The sequence below is a fragment of the Bombina bombina genome, chromosome 4, assembly GCF_027579735.1.
Source record: "Bombina bombina isolate aBomBom1 chromosome 4, aBomBom1.pri, whole genome shotgun sequence".
In the NCBI taxonomy this organism is placed as follows: domain Eukaryota; kingdom Metazoa; phylum Chordata; class Amphibia; order Anura; family Bombinatoridae; genus Bombina; species Bombina bombina.
The window spans coordinates 241390015-241407157 of record NC_069502.1 but is presented as its reverse complement, the minus strand read 5'-3'; the positions used below and the strand labels follow the sequence as shown (position 1 = coordinate 241407157).

The following is a 17143-nucleotide window of genomic DNA, read 5'->3' as shown; positions in this document are numbered from 1 at the left end:
TAAATGTGTTGCTAAGTATAATGAATTTGGATTATGATGATGAAAACACTACTGGCATACAAGTAAGGGGCCATTTTATTACAAAACCAATAATGAAAAAAGTGCTGCCAACAAACTATAAAAAATGCTGATTTTGATATCATCGAAATTGAAAACAGCTCATTGGCAGTCAGTTTCTCTCCTGCTATCCTCTCTTTTGTGGTTATTTAATTAATAACAATCCACACACAATTTGTGTTATTCACAACTTGATTGAACTGCTGAGCATGTGATGTTTGATCCAATTTGAAGCATATGCTATATAATAAAAGGCCAAGTGTGTTTGTCCGAAGCTGTCATGCGCAGTAGACAGCACAGCACGAGGACAAACACACCTGGCCTTTGAGAGTCCCTAAGTCTCTGCTCTGCAGTGCGAGCAGAAGTGTGCGTGACCAAGCGTGGCCGGGGGCGTGGCCGAGCGCGAGGGCCATGGGGGCGTGGCCAATCATGAAGGGGCGGGGCCAGACAGCCCGTGAAAGGCTGTGCAGTGAGAGCTCAAAACAGCTCAAAAGAGGGGAGAGAGGGGGTAGGGAAAAGATAAGAAAGGTGAGAGAGAGAGAGATCAAGAGGGGAGAGAGAGATCAAGAGGGGAGATAAAGGGAGCACAAGAGAGGGAGCGAAAGAGAGGGGGAGAGACAGAAAAAGAGAGGGGGAGGGAGAGCAAAAGAAAGGGGACAGAGAGATCAAAAGAGAGGGGGGGAAGAGAAAGAGAGGGAGAGAGAGAGAGGGGAGGAGAGAGAGAGAGAGGGGAGGAGAGAGAGAGAGAGAGGGGGGGGGAGGAGAGAGAGAGAGGAGAGGAGAGAGAAAGAGGGGGGAGGAGAAGAGAGAGAGAGGGGAGAGAGAGGGGGGAGGAGAAGAGAGAGAGAGGGGAGGGAGAGAGAGAGGGGGAGGGAGAGAGAGAGGGGGAGGGAGAGAGAGAGGGGGAGGGAGAGAGAGAGGGGGAGGGAGAGAGAGAGGGGAGGGGAGGGGGAGGGAGAGAGAGAGGGGAGGGGGAGTGAGAGAGAGGGGGGAGATAGGGAGAGAGAGAGAGAGAGAGAGAGAGAGAGAGGGGAGAGAGAAAGGAGAGAGAGGGGGGAGAAAGACAGAGAGGGGGAGAGAGAGAGGGGAGAAAGAGAGAGAGGGGGGAGAGAGAAAGAGGGGAGAGAGAGAAAGAGGGGGGAGAGAGAGAGAGAGAGAGAGAGAGAGAGAGAGAGAGGGGAGAGAGCGCAAAAGAGGGGGGGAGAGAGAGAGCGCAAAAGAGGGGGGGGAGAGAGAGAGCGCAAAAGAGGGGGGGAGAGAGAGAGCGCAAAAGAGAGGGGGAGAGAGAGAGCGCAAAAGAGAGGGGGAAAGAGAGCGCAAAAGAGAGGGGGGAGAGAGAGCGCAAAAGAGAGGGGGGGAGAGAGATCTCAAAAGAGAGGGGGGAGAGAGAGCAAAAGAGAGGGGCAGGGAGAGAGCGCAAGGGTTGGGACTGCTGTACCCTGCAAAAAATGGCCCGTGTGAACGGGCTTTAGGACTAGTTATCTATATTAGGTTACTGAAAGTTAAAATTAAACTTGATTCAGATGGATCATATATTCTACTAGACTCTTTATTCTATCAAATTTACTTCATTCTTTGCTAAAAACCAGGTTGGCTCAAGAGCAGCAATGCTCCACTGGGAGCTAGCTGGTGATTGGAGGATACACACATATGCCTCTTGTCATTGGCCCAAGATGTGTTCAGCTAGGCCAAAGTAGAGCATCGCTGCTCTGGCGCTGACTTATGTGTTTAACCCCTATGTAAGTGTTAAATACAGGGTCTTATGTAAGCAACAGAATAATAATAAACATTAGATCATTTTCTTTTTACACTTCACTGTCCCTTTAATGTGTGTGAGTTTTAACATAGTAACATAGTAGATGAGGTTGAAAAAAAGACCGAAGTCCATCGAGTTCAACCTATACAAATCTAACATAGTTACAAAAAGCTCCAGTTTAGCTTAAATTAATCCCACTAAAAGGTGACCCATTTAATACAAGCAGTCATATCCATGAATTTTGTTTCTAGCCAGAAATGTATCCAAACAATTTTTAAATGTATCTAGGGTATTGGCATTCACTACCTCCTTTGGAAATGAGTTCCACAATTTTATTGCTCTTACAGTGAAAAAACATTTCCGTTGCTGGAGATTAAATCTCATTTCCTCCAACCTCTTGTCACAAACAATTTTCCTGGAATAAACAGCTTCTGCCAGTTTTGATATATTTTTGGGACTTTTTTTCATCATTCTTTTATAGATACTTATTTGGAATAGGAAATGTATTTATAGGGACAGTAATGACAAAATCAAATTGAAATAAATTGGTTAGAGAATTACATTTGAAACAACTTTCCACTTTACTTCTATGGTTAAAGTCAGCTCCAGAGTAGCAATGCACTACTGGGAACTAGCTGGTGAGCCAATGACAGATGACAATGTGTGTAGCCACCAATCACCAGCTAGTTCCCAGTAGTGTATTGCTGCTGTTGAGGATATGCACATATGCTTTACATCTAAGGATACCAAGAGAACAAAGTAAATTTATGAATCATTAAAGTTTAATTTTGACTTTCATGTCTTTTAAATGAGTATCATTTAAGTATCATAAATCAACTTGACCATCACCACCTAACTTAATATATTATACAGGGCAATCTTCATCTGAAAAAAAATACAAATTAGACTTGTGCATTCAGCTTTTCGTTTTTTTGTTTTTTCAAACAAATGCTGAATATTGCCATTAGCAGCGACAATCGGCTCTTTTTGTCACCGGATTTATTATTGTGAAAGTGCAACACACAAAGATCTGGATTTACCTGTCACCAATAATATAGTAACATAACTCTCCAATCTCCACAAATGTGATATGAACTAACTGCTAACCCCAGAATGTCACACCCCAAAGCCAGACATATCAGTGAGACTGAATGAATAGGGCAGAAAGGGATAAAAGTCACATAAATATATTTGTAGGTACAAACACACATCTTTCATACCTGATTGTGGGGATTTCTCAAGCTCTTGTTGATCTTTAAATTCAAGACCACTGTTCACCTGAATCTCAGCAGCTTGCTCAAGAGAAGTCGTCTGCAGTGTAAAAAAATACTGTTATAGACAAACACAAATAATGGCAACACTCTAATCAACCATAATATGTCTTGTTCTACAAAGCACCATGTTCTACATCATCACGTATACAACATAAACACACGCAAACAGTGTAACACCCTCATATGCAACCACATGATCCACAGCACCATATTTACAACAGCAATCTGGACTGCACAATGCAAAGAACTGTGTGTATAACAGCATCAACTGCCCCAAACACAGACTGGCTGCCAGTAACAAACATGGTGGGGAGCTGTAGGAGGGGGTAGAGGGTTAAGAGAGCTGTTTGGGGAGGGGGTCAGGAAGGTTGGGTGAGGTGAATCCCTACACTGCATTAATTTAAAAACATAAGTATTTAAAACAAATAATGAAAAAAGGTCCTAAACTGCATACTGGCAGACAACAATTTATTTTATGTGATCATATTTGGCAGCCAAATAGTGGCATCAAATTTATCAAAATAGGCCTAGATCAATACCTTGGGTTGTGTACTTTAAAAATATTATAACATTTTCATAGGTAAAGAACAAAACAAAAAAATAAATGCTGTATTTCTGTTTAAACTGAGTAATAGCAAAAAATGCTAAACAATCTCTGGTACTCTGGGCAAGCTTTTCTCTGAAATTCATATAAACAAAGAGGTTAATAAACTATTTTATATTATATATATAATATAAAATGTTTGATGGGAGGAGCTCTGTATTTTTATGGTTCATTCACTTCTGTATCTCGTTTCATCTGAGGAAGAAGATTTCGTCCCGAAACGTCAAATGCTACAATTATTAATAGTTTGTAAAAATCCAGTGAGTGTGGTCCTAACAGTGGATTATTTTGGATTTATCTGACATGCAACATAACTCAGATACTCAAGTACCCACACAAACATAACACAGAAGAAACATCCTCCTCGCAAGATTTTTTAGGCGTTTCCACTAGGTCAGGAAATATAAGAAGAGGAGGCCGCACCTGAGGAGGGTGGGCTGCTTATACCACAAGGAAACCTCTACTACCACGAAGGAGAACAAGAGAATAATATCATATATTTGGATATACAAAAGTTTCAGAAAATGTTTAAACTAAAAGAATATTTTGGTACAATGGATGCTCCACAAAAACACCCCTTCAGACCAAAGAGCCACTTTGAGCCTATTAACACGGGGGCTAGCATCAAGACATACACTAGACTGATCAACAACAATATTTTGAAAATACCATCATGCACTATCAAGCCTTAATCTGACAAAAGATGAATTTGAGGCTCTTAAAACTCTGTCACAGGACCCAGAAATTGTCATTAGAAATGAGGACAAGCGTGGAGCAATTATATTCTTAGAAGTTAGGTCACAGTTAATGGATATACAAACATATCATTTGTTTGGCGGTGACACTACTAAGCAATTAAAAACCCAAATTGACATGATCTTAGCTTTGGACAAAAATTAACAATGGATTGACCAGTATATATAAGATTTTTTATCGGTCGAGTTTCCCATATGTACGATATTTCATACTCTACCCAAGGTACATAAAAATCTTGAGAAACCCCATGGCTGACCCATTGCATCTGCCAGAGGCTTATTACTACAACCTGTTGCCATTTTTGTTGATTATCATCTGCAACAAATAGAGAGACACATGGATTCCTAAATTAGGGATTCAATGGATATGGTACATATGCTCTTGTGCATTGATTATATCAATGATGATGTAACACAAACCGTTTCCTGGCCGTGCCAACATAAGGTGGAGTACAGTTGTTCCAGAAAAAATAAAAAAATAAAATCAGGAAACAATGGTTGATAGGCCCAACTCACCACAAACCCTTACTGGGACACTGCAATTTAAACACAGTAACCAAGCAGAGGTTAGTGGTAAAAGAGAAATGAGACTAAACTTAGTAGCTGAACTCTCTCTAGTACTTTAACCAGCAGCTACAAAGTAAAATAATAAATATGTAGTAGAATGTAACTGTATATTCATAAATCTAAATACCAAAGGAAAACATAACTTAGTAAAAGTTTAGTCTCGCTGTCCAGATTAAGACAAACTTGCACAGATGACTTTAAATGCAGATCTCTTAAGAGCAGAGACATACCAAGTAAACAGCAGCAATAGTGCAAAATAAATAGTCAGATAGAAACTGCAATTCACTATGCTAAGGTAGAGAAATAGGAAATTCAGAGTCAAAGCCTCACAGGGAAAAGCAGCACAAAATCATTTAACAAATGCAAAGTAAAAAAACTAGCTAAAGTCAAATAGCAAATCAGTCCAAAACAAGGGGTTAATGCAGAAGCGAAGTCAGTGGAAGCCAAAATCAAACTAGTATAGCCAAAAAGAAGTCAGAACACTCAATACACAAGCAGCATCATGCTGCGACCAGAAAGCTTATATAAAGACTACTACAATTAAGGCCTAATTGATCTTCTAGGGCTCCTTAAAGCTACAGCATACCTTACTGAAGCAGGGACAGAAGTCCCTCTCTTAGACAAATTTCTGTTGTAACAGATGATTTATTATTATTATTATTATCATCATCAGGTATTTATAAAGCGCCAGCAGATTACGCAGCGCTATACAAGTAATAGTAAAACATTACAGGGATGCATTACATACACAAACAAACAAGTACAGTATTGGGGTACATTACAGTTGTAGGTGCAATAATTGAGTTATGCAAAAGGAGATGAATCCCTGCCCTTGAGCACAATCAGTAGTAGCTCACTTTAAATACAAAGGCCTAGATTTAGAGTTGGGCGGTAGCCGTGAAAACCAGCGTTAGAGGCTCCTAACACTGGTTTTTACCGCCCTCTGGTATTTGGAGTCAGTCAGGAAAGGGTCTAACGCTCACTTTCAAGCCGCGACTTTTCCATACCGCAGATCCTCTTACGTCAATTGCGTATCCTATCTTTTCAATGGGATCTTTCTAACGCCGGTATTTAGAGTCGTGTCTGAAGTGAGCGTTAGAATTCTAACGACAAAACTCCAGCCGCAGAAAAAAGTCAGTAGTTAAGAGCTTTCTGGGCTAACGCCGGTTTATAAAGCTCTTAACTACTGTGCTCTAAAGTACACCCATAAACTACCTATGTACTCCTAAACCGAGGTCCCCCCACATCGCCGCCACTCGATAAAAATGTTTTAACCCCTAATCTGCTGACCGCCACCTACGTTATACTTATGTACCCCTAATCTGCTGCCCCTAACACCGCCGACCCCTATATTATATTTATTAACCCCTAACCTGCCCCCACAACGTCGCTGCCAGCTACCTACAATAATTAACCCCTAATCTGCCGACCGCAAAGCGCCGCTACCTACGTTATCCTTATGTACCCCTAATCTGCTGCCCCTAACACCGCCGACCCCTATATTATATTTATTAACCCCTAATCTGCCCCCCTCAACGTCGCCTCCACCTGCCTACACTTATTAACCCCTAATTTGCCGAGCGGACCGCACCGCTACTATAATAAAGTTATTAACCCCTAATCCGCCTCACTCCCACCTCAATAACCCTATAATAAATAGTATTAACCCCTAATCTGCCCTCCCTAACATCGCCGACACCTAATTTCAATTATTAACCCCTAATCTGCCTACCGAATCTCGCCGCTACTGTAATAAATGGTTTAACCCCTAAAGCTAAGTCTAACCCTAACACTAACACCCCCCTAAGTTAAATATAATTTAAATCTAACAAAATAAATTAACTCTTATTAAATAAATTATTCCTATTTAAAGCTAAATACTTACGTGTAAAATAAACCCTAATATAGCTACAATATAAATTATAATTATATTATAGCTATTTTAGGATTTATATTTATTTTACAGGTAACTTTGTATTTATTTTAACCAGGTACTATAGCTATTAAATAGTTAAGAACTATTTAATAGCTAAAATAGTTAAAATAATTACAAAATTACCTGTAAAATAAATCCTAACCTAAGTTACAATTAAACCTAACACTACACGATCAATAAATTAATTAAATAAAATGCCTACAATTATCTACAATTAAACCTAACACTACACTATCAATAAATTAATTAAATACAATATCTACAAATAAATACAATGAAATAAACTAACTAAAGTACAAAAAATAAAAAAGAACTAAGTTACAAAAAATAAAAAAATATTTACAAACATTAGAAAAATATTACAACAATTTTAAACTAATTACGCCTACTCTAAGCCCCCTAATAAAATAACAAAGCCCCCCAAAATAAAAAAATGCCCTACCCTATTCTAAATTAAAAAAGTTCAAAGCTCTTTTACCTTACCAGCCCTGAACAGGGCCCTTTGCGGGGCATGCCCCAAAGAATTCAGCTCTTTTGCCTGTAAAAAAAACACATACAATACCCCCCCCCAACATTACAACCCACCACCAATATACCCCTAATCTAACCCAAACCCCCCTTAAATAAACCTAACACTAAGCCCCTGAAGATCTCCCTACCTTGTCTTCACCACACCGGGTCCCGATCTGTCCAGAAGAGCCTCCGAAATCTTCATCCAAGCCCAAGCAGGGGCTGAAGAGTGACGTCCATCCTCCGGCTGAAGTCTGGATCCAAGCGGCAAATGAAGAAGTCCATCTTTGGGAAGAAATCTTCATCCTATCCGGGCAGAAGAGGACATCTGGACCGGCAAACATCTTCATCCAAGCCGCATCTTCTATGTTGTTCCATCGGATGACGAGCGGCTGATCTTGAAGACCTCCGGCGCGGATCAATCCTCTTCGTTCAACGTCCAACTGAAGAATGAAGGTTCCTTTAAATGACGTCATCCAAGATGGCGTCCCTCGAATTCCGATTGGCTGATAGGATTCTATCAGCCAATCGGAATTAAGGTAGGAATATTCTGATTGGCTGATGGATGCAGCTTGGATGAAGATGTTTGCCGGTCCGGATGTCCTCTTCTGCCCGGATAGGATGAAGATTTCTTCCCGAAGATGGACTTCTTCATTTGCCGCTTGGATCCAGACTTCAGCCGGAGGATGGACGTCACTCTTCAGCCCCTGCTTGGGCTTGGATGAAGATTTCGGAGGCTCTTCTGGACAGATTGGGACCCGGTGTGCTGAAGACAAGGTAGGGAGATCTTCAGGGGCTTAGTTTTAGGTTTATTTAAGGGGGCGTTTGGGTTAGATTAGGGGTATGTGGGTGGTGGGTTGTAATGTTGGGGGGGGTATTGTATGTGTTTTTTTTACAGGCAAAAGAGCTGAATTCTTTGGCGCATGCCCGCAAAGGGCCCTGTTCAGGGCTGGTAAGGTAAAAGAGCTTTGAACTTTTTTAATTTAGAATAGGGTAGGGCATTTTTTTATTTTGGGGGCTTTGTTATTTTATTAGGGGGCTTAGAGTAGGTGTAATTAGTTTAAAATTGTTGTAATATTTTTCTAATGTTTGTAAATATTTTTTTATTTTTTGTAACTTAGTTCTTTTTTATTTTTTGTACTTTAGTTAGTTTATTTCATTGTATTTATTTGTAGATATTGTATTTAATTAATTTATTGATAGTGTAGTGTTAGGTTTAATTGTAGATAATTGTAGGTATTTTATTTAATTAATTTATTGATCATGTAGTGTTAGGTTTAATTGTAACTTAGGTTAGGATTTATTTGTAATTATTTTAACTATTTTAGCTATTAAATAGTTCTTAACTATTTAATAGCTATTGTACCTGGTTAAAATAAATACAAAGTTACCTGTAAAATAAATATAAATCCTAAAATAGCTATAATATAATTATAATTTATATTGTAGCTATATTAGGGTTTATTTTACAGGTAAGTATTTAGCTTTAAATAGGAATAATTTATTTAATAAGAGTTAATTTATTTTGTTAGATTTAAATTATATTTAATTTAGGGGGGTGTTAGTGTTAGGGTTAGACTTAGCTTTAGGGGTTAATCCATTTATTACAGTATCGGCGAGATTCGGTCAGCAGATTAGGGGTTAATAATTGAAGTTAGGTGTCGGCGATGTTAGGGAGGGCAGATTAGGGGTTAATACTATTTATTATAGGATTATTGAGGCGGGAGTGAGGCGGATTAGGGGTTAATAACTTTATTATAGTAGCGGTGCGGTCCGCTCGGCAGATTAGGGGTTAATAAGTGTAGGCAGGTGGAGGCGACGTTGAGGGGGGCAGATTAGGGGTTAATTAATATAGGGGTCGGCGGTGTTAGTGGCAGCAGATTAGGGGTACATAGGGATAATGTAAGTAGCGGCGGTTTACGGAGCGGCAGATTAGGGGTTAAAAAAAATATGCAGGTGTCAGCGATAGCGGGGGCGGCAGAATAGGGGTTAATAAGTGTAAGGTTAGGGGTGTTTAGACTCGGGGTTCATGTTAGGGTGTTAGGTGCAGACGTAGGAAGTATTTCCCCATAGAAAACAATGGGGCTGCGTTAGGAGCTGAACACGGCTTTTTTGCAGGTGTTAGTTTTTTTTCAGCTCAAACAGCCCCATTGTTTTCTATGGGGGAATCGTGCATGAGCACGTTTTTGAAGCTGGCCGCGTCCGTAAGCACCGCTGGTATCGAGAGTTGCAGTGGCGTTAAATTATGCTCTACGCTCCCTTTTTGGAGCCTAACGCACTGAAAACCCAGCCATTCTGTGAACTCTAAATACCAGCGGTATTTAAAAGGTGCGGGGGGAAAAAAAGCACGCGTAGCTAACGCACCCCTTTGGCCGCAAAACTCTAAATCTAGGCGAAAGTGTCCTGCAGGTAGAAAGGCTCTACCCAAATCTACCTTTCAAGGATTGGCAACCACCTATTGTGGGGTACCGTAGAGGGAAAAGGCTTTGTGACAGATTGGTACTAACAGACTCTATACATTGTTATCAGGAGGAGGCATGGCTAAAAAGCAGTAGGAACTGTCATAGAAGTGCAATCTGATATTACTCTCTTGTGAACGTGCAGGTTGCACTACACCATGCATCTGGAACTTAACGCAATATGAGGATGGAGTTTCCTTGTATAGATGTTTAATTGACAAACCACTATATTGTTACTACCCAAAGAAGTACTTACAATATGATCAAATATTTAGCAGCAGAGTAACAGTCTTTCTAGTATACAATCTGATACAATGTATAACACCCAGGATAACAGGTAATGAACAGTTACTTGGAATAGCGATTAGTGTGTTGCAATATATAGTAATTTTGAAATCTAATACAAATTGGTTGTTATAGTTTACATCCTGTACATAATGGGCCATTTTATTTTGTTTGTACACATACTATTAGTATGTTTGGTACATAGAAATGTTTTTACTAGATATGATAATGTACACATTCTGTTTTGTTTACATTGTATCACTATAGTTATGGACTTTACATGCAATGATTGGTGGGAAGGCAGGGAAGATAAAGATCAATGCTTTTTTTTTTTGTATATCGGATATTGGTTATTTAAATAGGATTTTTTTTTTTTAATAAAAAAAAGCTTTTTGAGGAAAAATCAATCTACAGATTGAAATAAGGACTAGTTTTTAATTATGTTTTGGGCATTTTATTTCTATCTAGAAAATATTATCACATATTCTTGGTGTTGACGTTCTCAGAACTGTGCAGAAATGACATGACCTCTATTCACAGAATACAGAGTTGACAAATAGACCTTAAAGGGATACAAACCCCAAATTATTATATGATTCAGATAGGATATAGAATTTTAAACAACTTTCTGATTTGTTTCTATTTTCAAATTTGCTTCAATCTGTTGGTATCTTTTGTTGAAGGATCACCAATGCACTACTGTGAGCTAGCTGAAAACATTAGGAGATCATTGCTGCTTCTGAGCCTATCTAGGTATGCTTTCAATAAAGGATACCAAAAGAATGAAGCAAATTAGATAATATAAGTAAATTGGAAAGTTGTTAAAATTGCATGTTCTATCTGAAGCATGAAAGTTAAATTTTGCCTTTACTGTCCCAAATCCACCCAGTGGGAAGGGCTCTGTCTTTTTATGGTGGTTTCATTTCTCTATCTAGTTTGGTGTGAGGAAGGTGATTGGGTCCCCAAAATGTCACATGCTACAATAAATTATTAATTGTTTATAAATATCCAGTGAGTTCAGTCCTAACATTACAAAATTTCTAACAGAGTCACAGATAAATATATATTTTTTAACCCCTTAACGACCGAGGACGTGCAGGGTACGTCCTCAGAAAAAAGGCAGTTAACGCCTGAGGACGTACCCTGCACGTCCTCGGTGTGGAAAGCAGCTGGAAGCGATCCTGCTCGCTTCCAGCTGCTTTCCGGTTATTGCAGTGATGCCTCGATATGGAGGCATCCTGCAATAACCTTTTACGGCCATCTGATGCAGAGAGAGCCACCCTGTGGCCCTCTCTGCACCGGACATCGATGGCCGGTATCGTTGGTGGGTGGGAGCCGGTGTGGGAGGTGGGTGGCGGCCATCGATGGCCCTGGTCATGTGGAGGGGGGCGGGATCGTGGGCGGGTAAGTCCGGGGCGCGCGCGGGGGCGGGCGCGTGCACGGGTACGGAATTTTTTTTATTTTGGGACAAAATTTAAATGTATAAAAAAAAAACTTAGGTGTTATTTAGGTGGTGGGGGTTGGTCCGTGTGTGGGGGGTGGGGGGGGGGTTGTTGGATTGAGCTACACTACAGAAAAATAAAATATAAAAAAAATAAAAATAAACATTTGATTGTTCAAACTGGGTACTGGCAGACAGCTGCCAGTACCCAAGATGGCCCCCAATAAGGCTAAGAGGGAGGCTTAGAGAGCTGTTTGGGGAGGGATCAGGGAGGTTGGGGGTTAAGGGGGGATCCTAAACACAGCATATGTAAATATGCTTTTTTTTTTTCCTTTAAAAAAAAACAAAAAAACTTTTATTTTAGTACTGGCAGACTTTCTGCCAGTACTTAAGATGGCGGGGACAATTGTGGGGTGGGGGAGAAAAGGGAGCTGTTTGGGAGGGATCAGGGGGTGGGATGTGTCAGGTGGGAGGCTGATCTCTACACTAAAGCTAAAATTAACCCTGCAAGCTCCCTACAAACTACCTAATTAACCCCTTCACTGCTAGCCATAATACACGTGTGATGCGCAGCAGCATTTAGCGACTTTCTAATTACCATAAAGCAACGCCAAAGTCATATATGTCTGCTATTTCTGAACAAAGGGCATCCCAGAGAAGCATTTACAACCATTTGTGCCATAATTGCACAAGCTGTTTGTAAATAATTTCAGTGAGAAACCTAAAATTGTGAAAAAATTAACGTTTTTTTTTTACTTTGATCGCATTTGGCGGTGAAATGGGGGCATGAAATATACCAAAATGGGCCTAGATCAATACTTGGGGTTGTCTACTACACTACACTAAAGCTAAAATTAACCCTAGAAGCTCCCTACATGCTCCCTAATTAACCCCTTCAATGCTGGGCATAATACACGTATTGTGCGCAGTGGCATTTAGCAGCCTTCTAATTACCAAAAAGCAAAGCCAAAGCCATATATGTCTGCTATTTCTGAACAAAGGCGATCCCAGAAAAGGATTTACAACCATTTATTCTATAATTGCATAAGTTGTTTGTAAATAATTTCAGTGAGAAACCTAAAGTTTGTGAAAAAATTTGTGAAAAAGTGAACAATTTTTTTTATTTGATCGCATTTGGCGGTGAAATAGTGGCATGAAATATACCAAAATGGGCCTAGATCAATACTTTGGGATGTCTTTGAAAAAAAAATATATACATGTCAATGGATATTCAGGGATTCCTGAAAGATATTAGTGTCCCAATGTAACTAGCGCTAATTTTGAAAAAAAGTGGTTTGGAAATAGCAAAGTGCTACTTGTATTTATGGCCCTATAACTTGCAAAAAAGGCAAAGAAGATGTAAACATTGGGTATTTCTAAACTCAGGACAAAATTTAGAAACTATTTAGCATGGGTGTTTTTTGGTGGTTGTAGATGTGTAACAGATTTTGGGGGTCAAAGTTAGAAAAAGTGTGTTTTTTTCCATTTTTTCTTCATATTTTATAATGTTTTTTATAGTAAATTATAAGATATGATGAAAATAATGGTATCTTTTGAAAGTCCATTTAATAGCGAGAAAAACAGTATATAATATGTGTGGGTACAGTAAATGAGTAAGAGGAAAATTACAGCTAAACACAAACACCGCAAAAATGTAAAAATAGCCTTGGTCCCAAACGGACAGAAAATGGAAAAGTGCTGCGGTCATTAAGGGGTTAAAATGTTAAAAAACTACTTTTTCAATTAGAATCATCCAGCTTTGTAGGGATTACTACTGTGAACAAACAGACACATTTTCAGCTAATGAATCCAATCAGACTTATGATGGACCAACTAGGAGCTCGCTTCCATTGAGCCATTAAAAAATGGAGCTGTTAGCTACCAAAGTGGCCGACAGCTAAAAGTAAATTGTGTCTCCATTTTAGTACCAGGTTTCCATTGAAAAAGTTTCCATTTGCGTGCGGTCGCTCTTTATGTGTAGGTGTAAGATAGCGTTGTGTTAACGCATCCACCCGATGCCAGATTTCTAACACATTAATAGGTTACTATGGTAACCCGACCTTACACTACACTCGATCGCATATACGTCGCTCTCTGTTAAAATGAAACACCCAACGCATGCACAATATCTACCTCTCAACCGCAAACCCCCCACCACAAAAACTAATGTATTAACCCCTAATCCGCCAATCCCCATATCGCAAAATATCTATTTAAACTATTAACCCCTAATCCGCCATGTCCCATATCGCAAAGTATCTATTTAAACTATTAAACCCTAATCCGCCATCCCCCATATCGCAAAGTATCTGTTTAAACTATTAACCCCTAATCCGCCATGTCCCATATCGCAAAGTATCTATTTAAACTATTAAACCCTAATCCGCCATCCCCCATATCGCAAAGTATCTGTTTAAACTATTAACCCCTAATCTGCCATGTCCCCATATTGCAAAGTATCTATTTAAACTATTAACCCCTAATCTGCCATGCCCCCACAACGCAAATAGCTATTTACTAAGCCCCCTAACCTAAAACCCCTTAAATTAACCCCATTACATAAATTAAAATAATCCTAAATTACAATTAAAATAATACATTCTAAATTACAATTAAAATAAAAAACCTAACATTAATTTAAAAATTAAACCTAAGATTAAATTACAATACTTAAATCTAAAATTACAAAAAATAAAAAAAAGTCTACAATTACAGAAAAAAATAAACCGAATTATACAAAATAAAAAAATTAAACCTAATCTAATACCCCTATAAAAATAAAAAAAAGCCCCCCAAAATAAAAACACCCCTACATCTAAACTACCAATAGTCCTCTTTTACACCTAGTAGAGCTGGGTGTAATTTTTGTTAATGTATCGGTAGCCTCCAACAGTGTTTAAACGGTTCGTGCCGGCATTGGAAACCTGGTATTATTTAAAGATTAGTGGCTTCTGATACTTTGTATGGGACACGAAAATGTTTTCGGCAGCCGGAGTCCGGTTGCCGAAATAATATTGCTTCCGACAGCTTATTTAACAGTTTGCGAGCGCATGCAAACCTAACTATGGCTCAATGGAAACAAGCCCTAAGTAAGCTTATATAGTGTGTGTGTGTGTGTGTGTGTGTGTGTGTGTGTGTGTATATATATATATATATATATATATATATATATATATATATATATATATACACACACACACATACATAAATGGCTCAAATTATATATGTCTTTATATACTACCAACAGATTCTGCATCATTACCCATGGAGATAATTAAGAAAGAAAGAGAAGAAAGGGAAGGGTAGACATTACCATAGAAAGATTAGAGGGATATATAATGTCAGAATCTGTGTCAGCCTAAAGTTCAAATACATTCAAAAAGAGAAGGCATCTGCCATGAATGAACAACAACTCAGTGCATTCCTCTATGGCTTGGATACCATCTGGGAGTAGCTTCTTTTAGCTCAATTGTGCTTTTCACAGTGGAGAACTTTCCTGAAGTATATCAATCTGATCCCACCTAACAAGGTCAGTCCAGCCCCAAAATATCAGGCAATTCTCCTCTGAACAAGGGAAATGGAAAACCCATATGATCGTTTTGGCCTCCTTTGGGCCTCGTCAGGGAGGTGCAGTCATATCCCTTTAAGCACATTGGGCAAGGAGTCCAATGCACTGCTGCTCCTGTACAGTACAAGGTCAGCAAGCCAATTAGGAGCAGCATATGTACATAGCCTACAAGTCACACCCATATCCTGCTTCTGCTGACTTTACAAATCTGTATAACCCCTTATTGTTATTGTTAGGGTCAAACAATAGTAAAATGCATATTCATTGTACAGGATGCTTTGTAACATAGCATAATGATTGAAAACACTGCATTATTGATTTAACAGCATAACATACAGCACTGCCTGCCACAATAGCATCACACACAGAAGCATGCAGAGCACTGTATGCACAAACAGTATACACAGTGCATACTAAACCAGGATTAAGCACAGGGGCGGAGCTACCATTGATGCAGCAGGTGCAGTGGCACCAGGGCCCAAGTGCTGGAAGGGGCCCTAGCTGCATAGGCATGTGCAGAATGTGTATAATACTAATGTAGCTGAGTTTTTTTATTAGTGAACGTTGTCTATCATCTATCCTCAAAACTATTAAATAGAGAAGCATGTATAGTATTGCTGTGATTAGACTGGCAGGTGACATCACCGGATGTGAGCGTGGCCTACAGCTGTTATAGTCTATGTCGCAGTTACTAAGTCTGATGTGTTGTGTAGTCTGTATACTTCTATGCTCTGCAATAAAATAGCGCTGTACCTTCTATGCTGTGTCCTGCATCTCATGACATGGTGTCAGAATTACTTGCCTGCGCTTCTGATTCCTGATTAATGATGATGTCGAAGTTTACTCCACCTGAGCCTTTTGATTTCTCTCAGCCTGCAGCTTGGTCCACATGGTGTCAGCGGTTTCAACGCTTCAGGATTGCTTCCAAGCTAGACAAGGAGAGTGGTGAAGTACAAGTTAATTCTCTTTTATACTCTATGGGGAAAGATGTGGAGCCAGTATTTAATGCCTTTACATTTCAAGAAGGGGAAGTGTTTGACTTTGAAATAGTCATGAACAAGCTTAGTGCTCCCTTTGTACCCAAACATAATGTGATTCATAAGAGGGCCTGTTTCCATAAACGTGCTCAGCATGTCGGAGGATCTGTGGAGTCATTTGTGTGCAGCCTTTATGAACTAGCTAATCTCTGTGAGTTTGGTGCTGCTAAAGAAGAGCAAATCAGAGACAGAATAGTTATAGGAATTGCAGATGCTGAGGTCTCACTGAAGCTACAGTTGGAGGTTGAATTGACGTTAGATGGGGCTATTAGGATGGCCCGCCAGAGTGAACTGGTAAAAAGGAAAGTGCTGACATGAGGTCTGAGAGTATTGTGGATGAAGTGCAGCAGTTCAGGAGAGCTGCAGGTGAAAGGCACAGTGTGAGAGGTAGACCAAGGGCGACAGATGGGCCCATAAGCAGATGGGCGCAGCAGGCTTGCTGCATGCAGTGTAACCGTACCCATGATCAGAATATCATATGCCCCCTGCTAAAGATAAAAGATGTAGAAAGTGTAACCGAATGGGCCATTTTGAAGTGGTGTGTAAAACTGAATCCATTAAGGAGATGCAGGTGGATAGTGACCAGGAGGCTCAAGAACGGTCTGGTTCAGACGAAGATTGGCGGGTTACCCTTACTGTAATGGGAGCCAAGGTTGCCTTCAAGATTGACACAGGAGCAGACATCACTGTTATGTCCCTTGCAGAATTTATAAAACTGCCTCGACAGCCTCAGCTGGCGAAAGTTACTACGAAAGTTCATAGTAAAGTTACTAAGAAAGTTCATAGTACTGGTGGCCGGGAAATTTCTTGCCAGCTGCAAGTATAAACAGAGGAAATTCACCATGTGGGTACATGTAATTAGAGGACAGTGTTAACACACTGTCCTCTATTAGA

At 39.7% G+C, this 17143-nt stretch overlaps 1 protein-coding gene across 1 annotated transcript in view; it reads right to left on the bottom strand.

The window, feature by feature from the left end:
* LOC128657214 (period circadian protein homolog 2-like) overlaps positions 1-17143 on the bottom strand; it is a 178208-nt gene that overhangs the window by 88227 nt on the left and 72838 nt on the right. The window contains exon 13 of the mRNA XM_053711471.1: positions 3034-3124. Within this exon, the coding sequence (XP_053567446.1) occupies positions 3034-3124 (91 nt within the window). The remainder of the gene's footprint in view (positions 1-3033; positions 3125-17143) is intronic.